The following is a 14,186-nucleotide window of genomic DNA, read 5'->3' as shown; positions in this document are numbered from 1 at the left end:
TCTCTTGACGCCCGGGCATGCAGTTCTGGGTCCCGGACGGGTAGCTGTTTTCTACATTTAGCCCTGCTGTGATGTCGCCGAGATCACTTGTATGCAGCCTGCATATGGGGGGGGTGGGGGGGGCGCATTGAGGAACCTGGCATTGGGGCAGCAGAGAGAGTAAATCCGGCCCTGAATACACCTGATAATACTCGGTGTGATAATATGTACAATCATATGATCACACAGACGCACGGCATGTGTTCTACGCAAAGGGAGTGGGCAGAATAGCATTTGCCGTTGGTATATCTATTGTGCTTTTCAGAAGCCCTGCTTTCTGTATTTAGAATGTTCATAGACAGGGCACACATTTCAGGGAAATACATTGTTAGCGTTGCCCATATTCAGAACGCTTGATTATTCATACCCCCCAGTAAAGCCACACAAGGACATCTAGTCTGTGAATAACTTGTGTATTCACTGTGACCTGCTGTGCTAAAGTAATTGATGTTTTTAAAGACTGGTTGAGGGCAAGGGGTGAATATGGGAGCCAAGTAATTGGCTCTGACAAGCGTTTCCACTGACTTTTCATATACGGTACAGTAGATGTGATGACTGCTATGAATATAGCACCACCATCAGGAAATAGTCACAGACATCACTATTCTGCTTTTACCATGAGCAAAGATTAATCAAACCTGTGACTATAGACATGACCAATATAAATATACAGTGTATAGTTCATTTACAGCAGGAGTGGGCAACTCGGGCCCTCCAGCTGTGGTGGAACTACAAGTCTCATTAGGCATTGCAAGACTGACAGTTCCAGACATGACTAACAGGGGGCAGATGCATGTTGGGCTTTCTAGTTAAAGCATCGCTGGATGGCCGGAGATGCACACCCTTGATTTACACCATAACGTGCATTAAATCTCATGAAAAAAATGCTGTTGCTGTGCATTAATAAGCATTTACATGCAATGTTATGCTCATTTCTAATGTGCTTTTATGCACGTTGACATCGATGTGCTTTTTTTCCCCTGCATTTTTCCCTATTCCCTTTTTTTTACTTTTGTGGGTTGATTTTTATTTTAGTTGCATTGCTTTTATGTGCATTTTACATGCGTGTGCGTGTGTAGTGCGGGACAACGCAGATATACAGCATTTTTCAGCACATCTGTGCTTAGTAGTGGTGTGACCAGGGTACATAGAAAACAATTGTCCTCTATATGTCTTTGCAGAGACCTAGGTTGATCAAGTACAGAAAAATCAGGTCTCCGCACATGGTGTGAACAAGCTCTTAGGCCTAGGGCTGCCACCCTTTCCTCCATTGAAACCCGAACACTCTAGCGCCACACGGAAATGTTTTGGGCAGCATAAGTCGCGGCTTATTCATATGTACAAATATCACAGTCAAGACTATTTTCAGTGGGGGGCCACTAGCCTGTATCTTAATTTTGGTTGCCCCTGTCTGCCTGACATCTTATTCTGCCATCTTTCATGGCAGCTGAAACCCGGACACAACATTTAAAACCTGGACTGTCCGGGTTGAGTACCGGACAGGTGGCAACCCTACTTAAGCCCCATTCACCTTTGTGATTGGAGCAGTCTCATGTTGGTGGCCGTTCCCATGTTATCGGACGTGTAATGATTACCTACGGACGGTCACCCCTGGACGCAGACGATCATTGGCAGGTAATTGCAGCATATCTGATTACATGTGATGGGTCGTGAGGCTGCATGAGTGAAACTGGCTCATGGTGCATGTCGTCCCGTCCAGCTCACTGACATCACTGGTTGCCAGGAGCTGGGCAGGACGCCAGCTAGAGCATCCCGCTTAGCTCCTGGCAACCAGTGACGTCAGTGAGCTGGGCAGGATGCTCACTAGAGCATCACAGGTTGCTAAGAGCTCCTAGAGAGTTCATGTTGCCAAAGGGGACTATTTACATACTTAATTTTTCCAGTATGTATGGGAGTATAGAAGGAAAGTATAACTGGGTATGTACAGACAAAGGGGGGAATTGATCAAAAATGGAGCAGCCAAAATGTGGAGCAGCTACGCATGGCAACCAATCGGCTTCTCTCTTCAGTTTGTTAAGTTAAGATTGGAAAATGAAAGAGAGAAGGTAATTGGTTGCCATGGGCAACTGCTGCGGATTTTGTCTGCTCCACTTTTGAAAAATTCCCTTCAAAGTCTTTTAAGTGCTTAATAAACACATGTGAATGAAGCACTGAACTGACGCTTTCCAGTGTGTCAATTATCTTATTATTAGGTACAGTAGGCTCAATTCGCTAAGCTGGAATGATCCACATGTGCCATAACAACCATTATATTCAACAGTGGGAGCCAGTGAGAGCGGAGAATACAGATGGTTATTGCAAATGACATGTCATAGCCGCATTAATTGAGTCTAATCTGTCTTATTATAGTGGTGTGTCATTATCATTGTTATCAGTATTAATAGAGGGATATAAAGGAGGTGGCCTGGAAAGTTTGAGGTGCATACAGTACACTGCGACACAGGCAATTTTTATAATAAATGAATATTGTGCCTTGGAAATTCTGTGGCTGCTTTTAAGAGAAGTGCGATGGTGCTTGTAGTTGTTATGACTTGTAGGGCTCCTCTGCTGATGGCATACAATATATTCCTTCTACACTTTTTATGAAAACACTTTTGTTTTAACAGTAATTGTGCTGTGAACTTCTGCCATCTAGTGGGGAGTTTAGGTCATTCTTTTTTTTTTGACCTTTTCAATTTCAGTGACATTTTCGGTTAAATCATCTTGTTATTCTGTCATTCAAATGAAATAGATACAATCTGATATACCCTGTGCTTTACTGACGGAAGTCCACGTGAGACAATGGTCAGGTGTTTTCTGTTAATCAAAGAAGACGGTGCGGTAGCCGACAAGAAATAATTGTCTGTTGCTGTGAGACAGTAAATTCCAGCCAATGCTAAATTAAACACTGTGGATCAGGTCTTTTAAAGGTCAAAGCCATTTAATTCCTTAGAACAGCGTTAGACTAGTTGCAGAAGGACCACACATGGCACTAGGCTATCTGCAACATGTTATGGAAATCTCTCCCTTCCTTACCTGATCCCAGCTCCCCCTTTGGTCGGCGCTCACCTCTCCTTAATACAAATTAGTAAACTAAACATGAGATTGAAGTCTTGGAGCAGTGGCACACATACACGGGGACTATGGGGAACAAAAGTAGCCACCCTCCAGAAGAAAGGACAGTGTCGGCATGAATTCAGAGATGATTTAACCACCTCCGGGCCGGCCGTAGTAAAAAAACGGCCGGCCCGAGCTCTCTAGATCTGAGCGGGCGTCTTTAGACGTCCGCTCAGACACGCCCCCCCGCACGCGCCGCTCGGCGCGCGCGAGCGGGAAATGGCCGTTTTTTTAAAACAGGCAGCGATGCCTGTCACCATACAAGCGATCCGCCGGCTGTAGAGCCGGCGGATCGCGTGTATGGGGTGCCGATCGGTCCCGTCCCCCCCCCATCCGCGGCCCCCCCCGCCGTTGTACCGCTGATCCCGGGCTCCGCTGTGCCCGGTGCGAGCCCGAGATCAGCATGTCTTCGGCAGCTTTGTGAATAGACCCCTTTGAGTCTCTAAAAAGTATGCAAGTCAGAAAAGTCAAAAGTACAAATCTGCCTATTTAACTCAAAGTTTTAATGGGTCAGAGCTGGGGCAAACAAGCCAAGCAAATAGCATTTGCATACCTTGAGCTCAGAAATAGCAGCTGCATGTTTCTTTGCTTATAAAAATCTATCTATTGGAGATAAATTGAGGGAGGGTGATGAGCAGTAAATCAAAGATGACTGGCAACGACTAGCTGTGTATGAATCAGAGATGTAGCAATTTTATGTTTTATTTCCCATTTCAATCAGTGCAATAAAACAGGATACTACAATACCATCTTCTTACTTATTATTCCAGTTCCTCAGCATTCTTTCCTTTTTTTACGAAAGCTGCTTAAATTTCGCACCGAGCATCTGTCAGAAGGGACATGCTTTAGAGAAATGACTGATACAAGTTTATTTCGTATGACTTGAATACAAATGCAGACAAAGGGGGACATAAAAAGAGAAGCTTATTTTTGGCGATAAAGGAATAATAAAATAAGCTGTAGCAGAGCCCGGAGGGCAGGTTACCAGCTTGCAGGCCGATGCATGTGTCGTCCAGCTTTGTAAACATTAGCCATAACCTGCTTTTTCTGTTATCTGCAGTAACACAGATGTCCACACCGTAGCCTCACTTCTGAAGCTGTACCTACGTGAGCTGCCAGAACCTGTCATCCCATATTCAAAGTATGAGGATTTTCTCTCATGTGCAAAACAGCTGAGCAAAGAGGAGGAATCTGTAAGTAATAGCTGAACATTATATAACTGCTGAGAGACTAAAACATTTTCTGTCTTGTTATGTATTCCTGCCAGTAGAAGCTTGTATACTTCTGGTCACTCCAAAACATACAGTAGATAAATCGAATTGATTAATAATTCTGTTGTGTTTGCAGATATATACTTCTTTTTATATATTGCAGGATTAACACATGATACACGGCAAAAAAAAATGCTTATTTAGAAATGATTGTTTGCTTGGAAACAGTGTGTTCTTTTCACTTAAAATACCTTTTGTGATGTAGCTTAAATATTTTGGCATGGTCAATAAACATCATTAAATATGTCACAACTGGGTGACTTGTCTTTAATAATAACCCCTCCAACATCCAATCCCATACATTAAAATTATATAACAGGAAGGGCTAAGACTAGTCAGCCTGTCGTGTGTGCTCCTTCGGTTAGCCATTGTGCTGAAGGAAGCATGCGCACATCTGATGGACAGTCCAATGGCCAACTGAAGGAGCACACATGGCAGGTTGACAATGCTGCTGCTTATTGCAAGCTAGCAGCTTAAAGTGACATTAAAGTCAAACTTTTTTTCCCACCCAATCCTGCTCTAGGGACTTACCCTAAATGATGCCTCTTAATCTGATCATCTTCTTCTTTACTGTCCTTTTCAGCTGTCCCTCCAGCGATGGTGCAGGTCCCCCGATCCAGCACTGACTCCTCTATCCTCCTCTTCTCTTATGTCCCACGGTGTCTGTGCAGCAATGGGGCAGTTATATCCATTCAAATTTGCGGTTTCACTGCCCCCCAGCTGCCTGCTGCAGTAATAGCGCTACAGCCGAACAGTGCTTATATACATTATGCAAAAAATATACAGCATGTCGTGTTTGACAAGCAGTCCTGCTTATCAAATGAGACAATTGCAATGAAGGGGACCACCTCAACCATGGGGGTACACAGTTGCGGGATGGTAATGCAATAGTATATCCCTATTGGGATTTTTTTCTTTTAAAAAAAAACTGCATTCAGGAGGCAGCAGTATCGCCACGGATCCACGACCCACTGAAAAACAGTTTGCCACATATCACTTTTCAGAGGGTCATGTAGACTTCAGTTTGTGTGAACAAGGCCTAATGTTGCCATCCTGCATCAGGAAGTGCTGTTAATGGCAGAATCTCCAGGTTACAAACTGTGCAACACATTTACAAAAATGATTAGCTTAAGAAAACTGTATAAGATGTGGCATGATGCCCAACATACTTATCAATTAGTTTAATCTTTTACATATACTTTAAAGTGCAAGTAAAGTGAGGGGTGGAAAAAAAGAGAAAGCCCCCCCCTGGAGCTTGCAGCCATAATGTGCTAGTATGCACAGCATATTAGCACATTATGGCAAACTTACCTTACCTCTTACCTAAAGAGATCTCTTCCAGCGCTGCACTCCTCCCTGACCTGCGCTTCCATCTTCACCCTGGTCTTATTCAGGGCTCCGATTCTTTGGCCACTTGATTGGCCAGGCCCTGGCAAGTGTGTGGGAGTTACTTCATCTCGCCTTGTCAAAGCCTTTGCACTGAGCTGTGCATGCTTGGCTCCGTGTACAGGAAAAAAAATGCATTGCTGACAGGCAGCAAGTAGCATTTATGGTACGAGAGACTTTTACACTCTCCTCTGTCATATAAAGGCTGCCGATTGGCAACTTTTTTACCTTAACTTCTATGTTAATTGTGGCTGTTCTGATATTTCGATATCCAGTAAAACACCCAGTTCTAGATACACAGCAGGCTTGACTCTTCCTGTTATACACCTGCAAAGAAACTTTCCAACAGGTTCACAAAAAAAGATTTGCTTAAGGAAACCTTATACAGTGAGGGATGGTGCCAAATAGGGATGCCCCGATACCACTTTTTCAAGACCAAGTACAAGTACTAGTACTTCCCCTCATGTGCTTGCCAATACCAATTACTGATACTTTTTCTTAAAGGGACAGATGACTTTAAATGATCCATAGTACGACTACATGTTATGTACTATGGATCATGATTTAACCTATTCATGTCAGCAGTGGAGAATTGTAACTGTATTGCTGTAGTGTAGTGGAGGTGTGTGCTGTATATGTGCTACATATACAGTACACACTTACAGTACACTATAGCAAAAGATTTACAGTCCCAGCTTCCCTCACTCACAGTTTTACTCCGATCCCTGTTGCCTCACGCTGTGCCTCTTGTAGTCGGTGCTGGGCAGGATGGCTGCATCACGTCTCGGTGCTCAGCTTGTGGGAGGCGCTCACAATTCTGCCCTGCTAACATGAATAGGTTAAATCATGATCCATAGTACATACTTTATACAGCACACACGTCCAGTACACTGCAGTATTAGAGTTACAATTCTCCCCTGCTAACATGAATAGGTTAAATAATGATCCATAGTACATAATATATACATAACATGTAGTCGTACTATGGATCCTTTAACCTATTCATGTTAGCAGGGGATCATTGTAGATATATTGCTGGAGTGAATTGGGAATGTTTACAATTTTGACAAGTACAAGTACTTGTCAAAATGCCCTGTATCGGTCCCGATACTGATGCTTGTATCGGTATCGGGACATCCCTAGTGCCAAACATATAGAAACATAGATTTTGAGTTTATATACAATTTCAGTAGCAATGATTTTACCCACACTTCCCAGATCTCCTTTGATATACGATACAAGTTATTGATAAATAGGAAACCTCTGGAGACAGATAGAGGGCACTGACTAGCTTACAGGTAAAAGTTGAGGTTTAAAGGTCATTTCAGCTGCTTAAATCTCTAGATGTGTTAATCATTCAGCCTAAAGGTAACCTCTTTAAAGCCATGTTGTGATTCGCTCTAGATACAGCCAATATTTCAAAAACTATCCATCCTGACCCCTGGTCTCAAGAGAACTGGAATTGTAATGTTAATGTGAAAAGTAAAAGCATTTTCTGCAATATTTTAGTCAGCTCAACACTGTGTGCTTCCCTCATGTATGATAAGCAGTTTCAGAAAATGAAACCACTTATATACATAAAAGGCATTCAGATGTAATTATAGGTTGCTTCTGCGTTTCCCGTGAAGCATTGATTTTGATGATTATGGGCAAGTTTCCATTTTACAAAAAACATTGACTGAGGGAATTGTTGTCTTCATTTATCACTGCTTTTGAATATATACACTTTTATGCTTAGTGCATGAGTATAATAGTCATATTAATGTAATAATTATTATTGTATTCCACAGGGAATGGCAGAACTAGTGAAACAAGTAAAGAGCCTCCCACCAGTTAATTATAACCTATTAAAGTACATCTGCAGGTAAGATCCTCAAGGGTAGGGTGGTAAGGGTCTCTCTATGTCTGTCTGTCTCTCGCTCTTTCTCTATAATATTATTTTTATTATTATTGTTAATAATAATAACAGTATACAGGTGAAACTCGAAAAATTAGAATATCGTGCAAAAGTTCATTTATTTCTCTAATGCAACTTAGCCGTCTACCAGGAGATTTTGGAGAACTGCATGCTTTCTTCCCCAGACGAGCTCTATGGGGATGCTGACTTCATTTTCCAGCAGGACTTGGCACCTGCCCACACTGCCAAAAATTTTCTGAGATTGTGGATCTGGGTTTTCATGAGCTGTAAGCCATAATCATCACAATTATGACAAATCACGGCTTGAACTATCTTGCTTTGCATGTAATGAGTCTATCTCATATATTAGTTTCACCTTTTAAGTTGCATTAGTGAAATAAATGAACTTTTGCACGATATTCTAATTTTTTGAGTTTCACCTGTATATCATATACATTTTTTTAAATATATTTTGCATTTTCAGTGAGGTGAATATGAAATATGGAACTCTTGCCTGCTTTTTAACATGTTTTCTAGGCATATTTTAAATGGTTTGTTAAAAGCCTGTTGTTTACAGTGCTCAATAGTTGAAGCACAGATTATACACACAATTGAATAACTAACAGGAAAGACTCCTCCTTCCTCTTTACCTTCTTTCTCTCTTCTTTTGTACCACTGTAGACTGAGTTTCAATTAGAAAGACAGTCTAAAACCAAACAGATTCTTTTATGGTCTCATTATGTATATGAAGGGGGGACTCTTATGAGAAAGAGGAGGACTCTGATATAAATGGCGGGGGCTCCTGTGTGTGTCTTTTTACATGGGGTCCCACCTTAAAATTTGAGATAAGGGTGTAGATTTTGGAGGATCACATGTTGCTTTTTACATTTACTTTTCTTACATTTAAGAGTAGGTTTACTCAAGATTTAGCATGCTTTTAAAGGGTGTCATCGCTGAGAGAAAAGGTTGAGAAACACTGGGTTATAATTAGGGATGCACCGAAATTTCGGGCGCCAAAACATATCGGCCGAAAATGGCACTTTTGGCAAAATGCTGAAAGTGCCATCTTTTGGCCGTAATTGCGCTGCATCCATAGTTTCTCTCCTCCCCGCTGGGCGCTGCTCTGTGTCCCCTCTGACACAGTGCAGCACCCAGCGTGGAGGAGAGAAACTGTCAGGAGCTGAGCGGGGCACAGATCTGGAGAGCGCTGTAGGGGTGGAGACAGCTGTCACTGGAGGCCGAGCTGGCGGTGAGAGGAAGGAGTCAGCTGTCAAAGTAGACCGAGCTCTCTTCCCCGCACCGCCGGCTTAGCTGTGACAGCGAGTCAGGATGGAGAGCGGTATACAAACATTCAGTGATCGCTGAATGTTTGTAAATAACTGGACATAGTATGAATTACTATGTACCAGTTTTGAATGAATGGGACGTGATCACTTCCTATTCATTCATTATTGTGTACAAAGTAAGTAATATCCACAATTTATGAATGAACAGGAGCACTCAGTACAGTATAGAGGATTTCTCTTCATTCAGTGCTGGGACTGCAGAAAAAGTGTTTGAGGGCTCAGTGTCCTCAATCTCTTTTTCTATTGTAAAAGGGAAATATCAGGGATCTCTTTAGACTGCTGACATTTCCCCCCAAGCCCCCAACAGTAAAGTTAAAAAATACAACTATTTAAAAAATTTATAAATAAATAAAATAAACAAAAAAAAGCTTAAAAAGAAATATAAAAAAAAAAATCATGTTCGGTTTCGGCCTGACATTTTTGTTATTTTCGGTTTCGGTCTCAAAATTTAATCTCGGTGCACCTCCTAGTTATTATATTAGAGCAAACATGAAAGTTATATTGTACAGTCAGGTCGATAAAGGAAATATATTGTAATGAAACCTCACTCAAAATTGAGTCTTCTATTTTAAATAGAGTGACACAGAATTTGATCCACTACAGGGTCTTACTGCTAAAGTATATATGATCCAGATATAGATTATTTGTAACATTTGCACAGAGTGCTGGCACCTTGTTGTTTCAGCATGGAGCTTGCAGCAGGGGGGTGCATAGAGTTTGTTTCCCTGCTCTGAGCCCATGCTGACACTGAAAACATGGAAAAAATGCCTCCCACGCTGGAGTCCTCTGCAGTAAAATGGTTTATATATTTTACTTTAATAAACAGTGTACAGTTTCTGGTTTGCAATCTTTCCTTTTCTGCTTTATCTATGCCAAGTATCAGAATCCCTTTTGGTTAACATATTCCTGATGTTTTTGAAAAGTGGCATAATTTTTAGATATTTTTTGAAAAATGTATGTCATAAGACCATTGCAATCGTTGATGGTGAGAAAGCAAAGTTAAGTCAAATTAAAAGCTGCAATGTGAAATGTGTTTGTGATGAACCACTGTGATGAAACAATGTGACATTTTAATTGTACACAAGAGTAAAACGTGCCGCATGAAAAGTCTCCAGCACTGAAGTCCAGTTTTATTCAGTTTAGTTCTAGTAAATTATGACAGGAATATGCTTTCACTCTGACTATGCCCTAAGTGTATATATTTTTTTATACATAACAGATTCTTGGATGAGGTGCAGTCCTATGCTGGAGTGAATAAAATGAGTGTTCAGAACTTGGCTACAGTCTTTGGGCCAAACATCCTGCGTCCCAAAGTGGAGGATCCAATGACTATAATGGAGGGTGAGATTTTGGAAAATACTGCTAACACATTAATAAACAAATTGCAAATAAATGATCATTTGTGTTTAAGCATACATTTACATATGTAATGTGTCAGATATGCATGTGCTTGCAGTCCATTGGCCATCAGCATATATACTGGAAGTGGGAGATGCAACACCATAGGCTGATCAGACTTTACTGCATTGTAGAGTTATGTGAGTCTTAAGATAGTGATTGGAGGAGAGAGCAGAGAGATAACCTTATCAGAAGTGCTTATACTTCTCTATCCCATCACAGAGTAATGTGAATTGTAACATAGAAATGGAGGAGAGAGCAGAGAGATAACCTTATCAGTCAGAAGTGCTATTCCTTCTCTATCCAATCACTGCTTTTGTCAAGCTGTATTTCTTTGACTGCAGTACAAATAAATTAAATGGTCAGGACTTACCTGGTCATACAGGGCTCAGATTTCATCTGCTTTGGGCCCTATCACCACATGACTTGAAAAAAGTCAATGAAAAAATGTAATATGCTGAGTGCAAAAGTAACTGCTTCTAGTCAGATGCAGTCATTGTTCTCGTATTCAGACAGCAGCGAGTGCTAGCTCTGTAAATACAATAGCCAGTAGGGGAGAGTCTTCCATCCACACTGTTTAGCATGGAGGAGGGAATTGACTGGTTTCTCTCATTCAGCCCAAGGACCTGAAATTATACATAATACAGAAGTTAGAGTTAGACCTACTGCTGTCGCTAACATAACAGAATTGGTCAGACACACTACTTCCCATTGTCTGCACTACAGAGTGCTGCTTTTTCCCCTCCTATATGAGCTTTGTTGTACAGGGACTGCAAGAGGCTGATACTTGGTCAAACCTAGATTGTTACTCTGTGCTGACAAAAAATAATATGTTAATTAATAGAAATCTTCATTCATTTGTATAATTTATATCTGCCTGGAGTTCAGTTTTAACTATAGCTCCAACAGGGAAATTTAGGGGGTTGTTTACTAAAGCGCCAAAGGATACAGCCAGAGCTTCGGCTGATACTTCGGCTCTCTTCGGGCCGCCGGAGCCCTTCACAGGACCTGCTAGAAGACTCTGCTAGCTCCGCCCAATTGTTTTTTTTTTATTTATTTATTTTTCTTTTCCTTAAAATATTTTTTTAGCATTTTTAAAATTATTTTGCAACTTTTTTTCTTTTCACATTCTTTACACTTGTTTTCTATTCTGCTCGGTACCTTTGTGAATAGGGGCGAACGGCAGCGAGTGAGCTGCTGGAGCTTCGGCTCAGCTGATCCAGATGTTGGATCAGCTGAGTCGAAGTCCCTCTGCAGAGCATGTTCGGCTGACCGAAGGCAGAAGATTTACGGCTGAAATCAGCCGTACTGAGCCGGAGTGGACATCCGAACGTTGCTCTGTTCACTTTGGCTCGGTTATTCACTCGGCTGCCTTTGGCAGCTTTGGGAATAACCCCGTTAGTGTCTGGTAAAAAGCAGCTGATGTAAATATTGTGCTACTATATTGCACATTGAATGCTTATGGCCTTAGATTAAAGCGACACGCAACAGTGTATTCTGGAATTAGAAATAGATTCATGCCGCAATGGTCTCTTGTAGTCTTCAGCTTCAATTTTTACATATGGGTTGGGTTATCCTATCCTTTTAGTTATTGTCTCAATGTTTTTTTTATCAGTGACACCATCAGCTTAGGGATTGTTCACACCAAATGCAGACCAGATCTGCATGAGTTTATGCACATGCAGTGCAGTGTGTTTTGGCACATTTTTGCCGCGTTCCAGGGCGGTTTCTGTAAAAAAAATTATAATATATTTTTTAGCCTAAAATGGACTTTCAGTGCGTTCAAGGGCGTTTGCATGGGTTTTTGATGCATTTGCATGCGTTCCAGAAAAATAGGGCTTGCTGCAGTTTTTTTTACATGCTCTGGAACTGAACGCTGCGGTGTGAACTAGAGTCCAAAATAATACATTGGATGCAGTTTTGATACATTCTGTAACTGCTCTGCTCTGCACCTGCTCCGCTCTTGGTGTGAGCTAGCCCTTACTGTTTATATTAAAACTGATATGCTCATTTCATCATCATTCTTTCATGCTGACAAGAAGATGACCTCATAGCATTTACTGGCTGTTCTTGTTAAACAGTCTGACTGAAATAGTCATGAACATGGTGATATCTATGTACCCATCACATAGGACACCAGCTGTCACTGTGCTATTAAATACACATCTCTTACTGTGACCTAACTCTAACTCCTGTGATTAGATCAAATACTCTTTCATACCTTACATGTAATGCCAGGAGTAAAGTTACATTCACTCACAGCATTCCAGGCATGACTGTGGCTGTTTGTTGTTATTACGGATATTAGTAGATTAGAATTCCTTAAAGTAGTTGTAATGGTTGATATGTGATGCTTTGCATAAACATTCAACCTCGTAGACATTTCTAGATTTTGTCTTGTTACTAAATTGGATTAATATGGATTTAATTGGGGTTTTAAATTATTTATAATGCATTAATTATAAAATAATTATTTATACAATAAAACAAGCACATATGACTATCCTCGCTTCTTCCTTGTATCTAGCTAGTACTAGCTAACACCACCTTTTGGCTGTAGTTACAGCTGGGTGACTTTTGGAGCAAGTCTCCAACAGCTTTGCAAATCTTTGATCCTGTATTTCTTGGCAATTTTTTTTGGCTAAATTGCGGTAGTTCTGTCATGGTAGACTATTGGTGAACATCAATTTTCAAGTCCCACCATAGATTCTAGGTTTAGATTAAGCCAACCGAATACATTTCAGTTCTTGGTTTGATACTCACCTCTTTGTATTCGGGATCACTATTCTGCTGGAAGGGGAACCTTCACCCCAATCAAAGGTTTCTGCCAACTTGAAACAGGTTTTCTCAGAGAATTGTCATGTAATTGGTGTAATCCATATTACTTTTAATCCTAACCATAATGATTTCACCACCATGCTTTATTGTGGGAACGCTCTTATTTGGTTGAATATTGACTTACTGCCACACAAAGGGGTCTATGCACGAAGCAGCCAAAGGATCTAGCAGTAGCTTCAGCCGATCCTTCGGCTAGCTTCGGCCCCAGGACTTCGGTTCAGTAGAACCGAAGGGCTGCTGTACGGGCTATTCACTATAGCCCGTACAGCTCCCGAACTTGGTCGATCGGCTCAGTCGAGCCGAACGCATATGCCTCAACTCGGCTGAGCTGCGCTGAAAGCAGTCAGCCTGCTTCTGAAAGCTGGGTGGAGCCAGCCGTGATCTTACGGCTGGCTCCGGCCACTTGCAGAGAGATCAGCGTCCCTGGTTACCAGGTAACCGCGGACACTGATCTCCAGACAGCTTAACTCTCCCTGGCGCTCCGGGAGTCTCCCGCTCCCAGCCGCCAAGGAGAGAAACACTGCTTTTTCTTTTTTTTATCTTATTCTGACACGGAGCCGTGTCAGAATAGAAAAAAAATTATAATTTTGCCCATAGGAATGCATTGCTAGATTCCTATTGGCGCTTTCAATTTGCAAGGTCCACTACTGATTGACAGCAGCAGAGGGTGCAATGCATTCCTATGGCCAAATTTTATTTTGTTTACTATTCTGACACGGCTCCGTGTCAGAAAAAGAAAAAAAAAAGAAAAAGCAGTGTTTCTCGCCTTGGCGGCCAGGAGCAAGGGGACTCCCGGAGCGCTCGGAGAGGCTAGGCTTTTTTTTTTTTTTAAGGCAGCAGACCCGCCGGCCAATAGAAAACTGTTGGGCAGAGCTAGCTGTCACTGCTAGCTCC

General features: G+C 41.7%; 1 protein-coding gene across 7 annotated transcripts in view; it reads left to right on the top strand.

Moving 5' to 3' along the window:
- Positions 1-14,186, top strand: part of ARHGAP24 (Rho GTPase activating protein 24) — a 600,350-nt gene that overhangs the window by 579,859 nt on the left and 6,305 nt on the right. For all 7 annotated transcript variants that reach the window (XM_018576195.1, XM_018576196.1, XM_018576194.1 and 4 more), the window contains 3 exons: positions 4,217-4,349; positions 7,604-7,677; positions 10,276-10,397. In XM_018576195.1, the coding sequence (XP_018431697.1) occupies positions 4,217-4,349; positions 7,604-7,677; positions 10,276-10,397 (329 nt within the window). The remainder of the gene's footprint in view (positions 1-4,216; positions 4,350-7,603; positions 7,678-10,275; positions 10,398-14,186) is intronic.

The sequence above is a fragment of the Nanorana parkeri genome, unplaced genomic scaffold (genome assembly GCF_000935625.1).
Source record: "Nanorana parkeri isolate BGI_ZX_2015 unplaced genomic scaffold, ASM93562v1 scaffold59, whole genome shotgun sequence".
Taxonomy (NCBI): domain Eukaryota; kingdom Metazoa; phylum Chordata; class Amphibia; order Anura; family Dicroglossidae; genus Nanorana; species Nanorana parkeri.
This window is presented reverse-complemented; position numbering and strand designations above follow the sequence as displayed.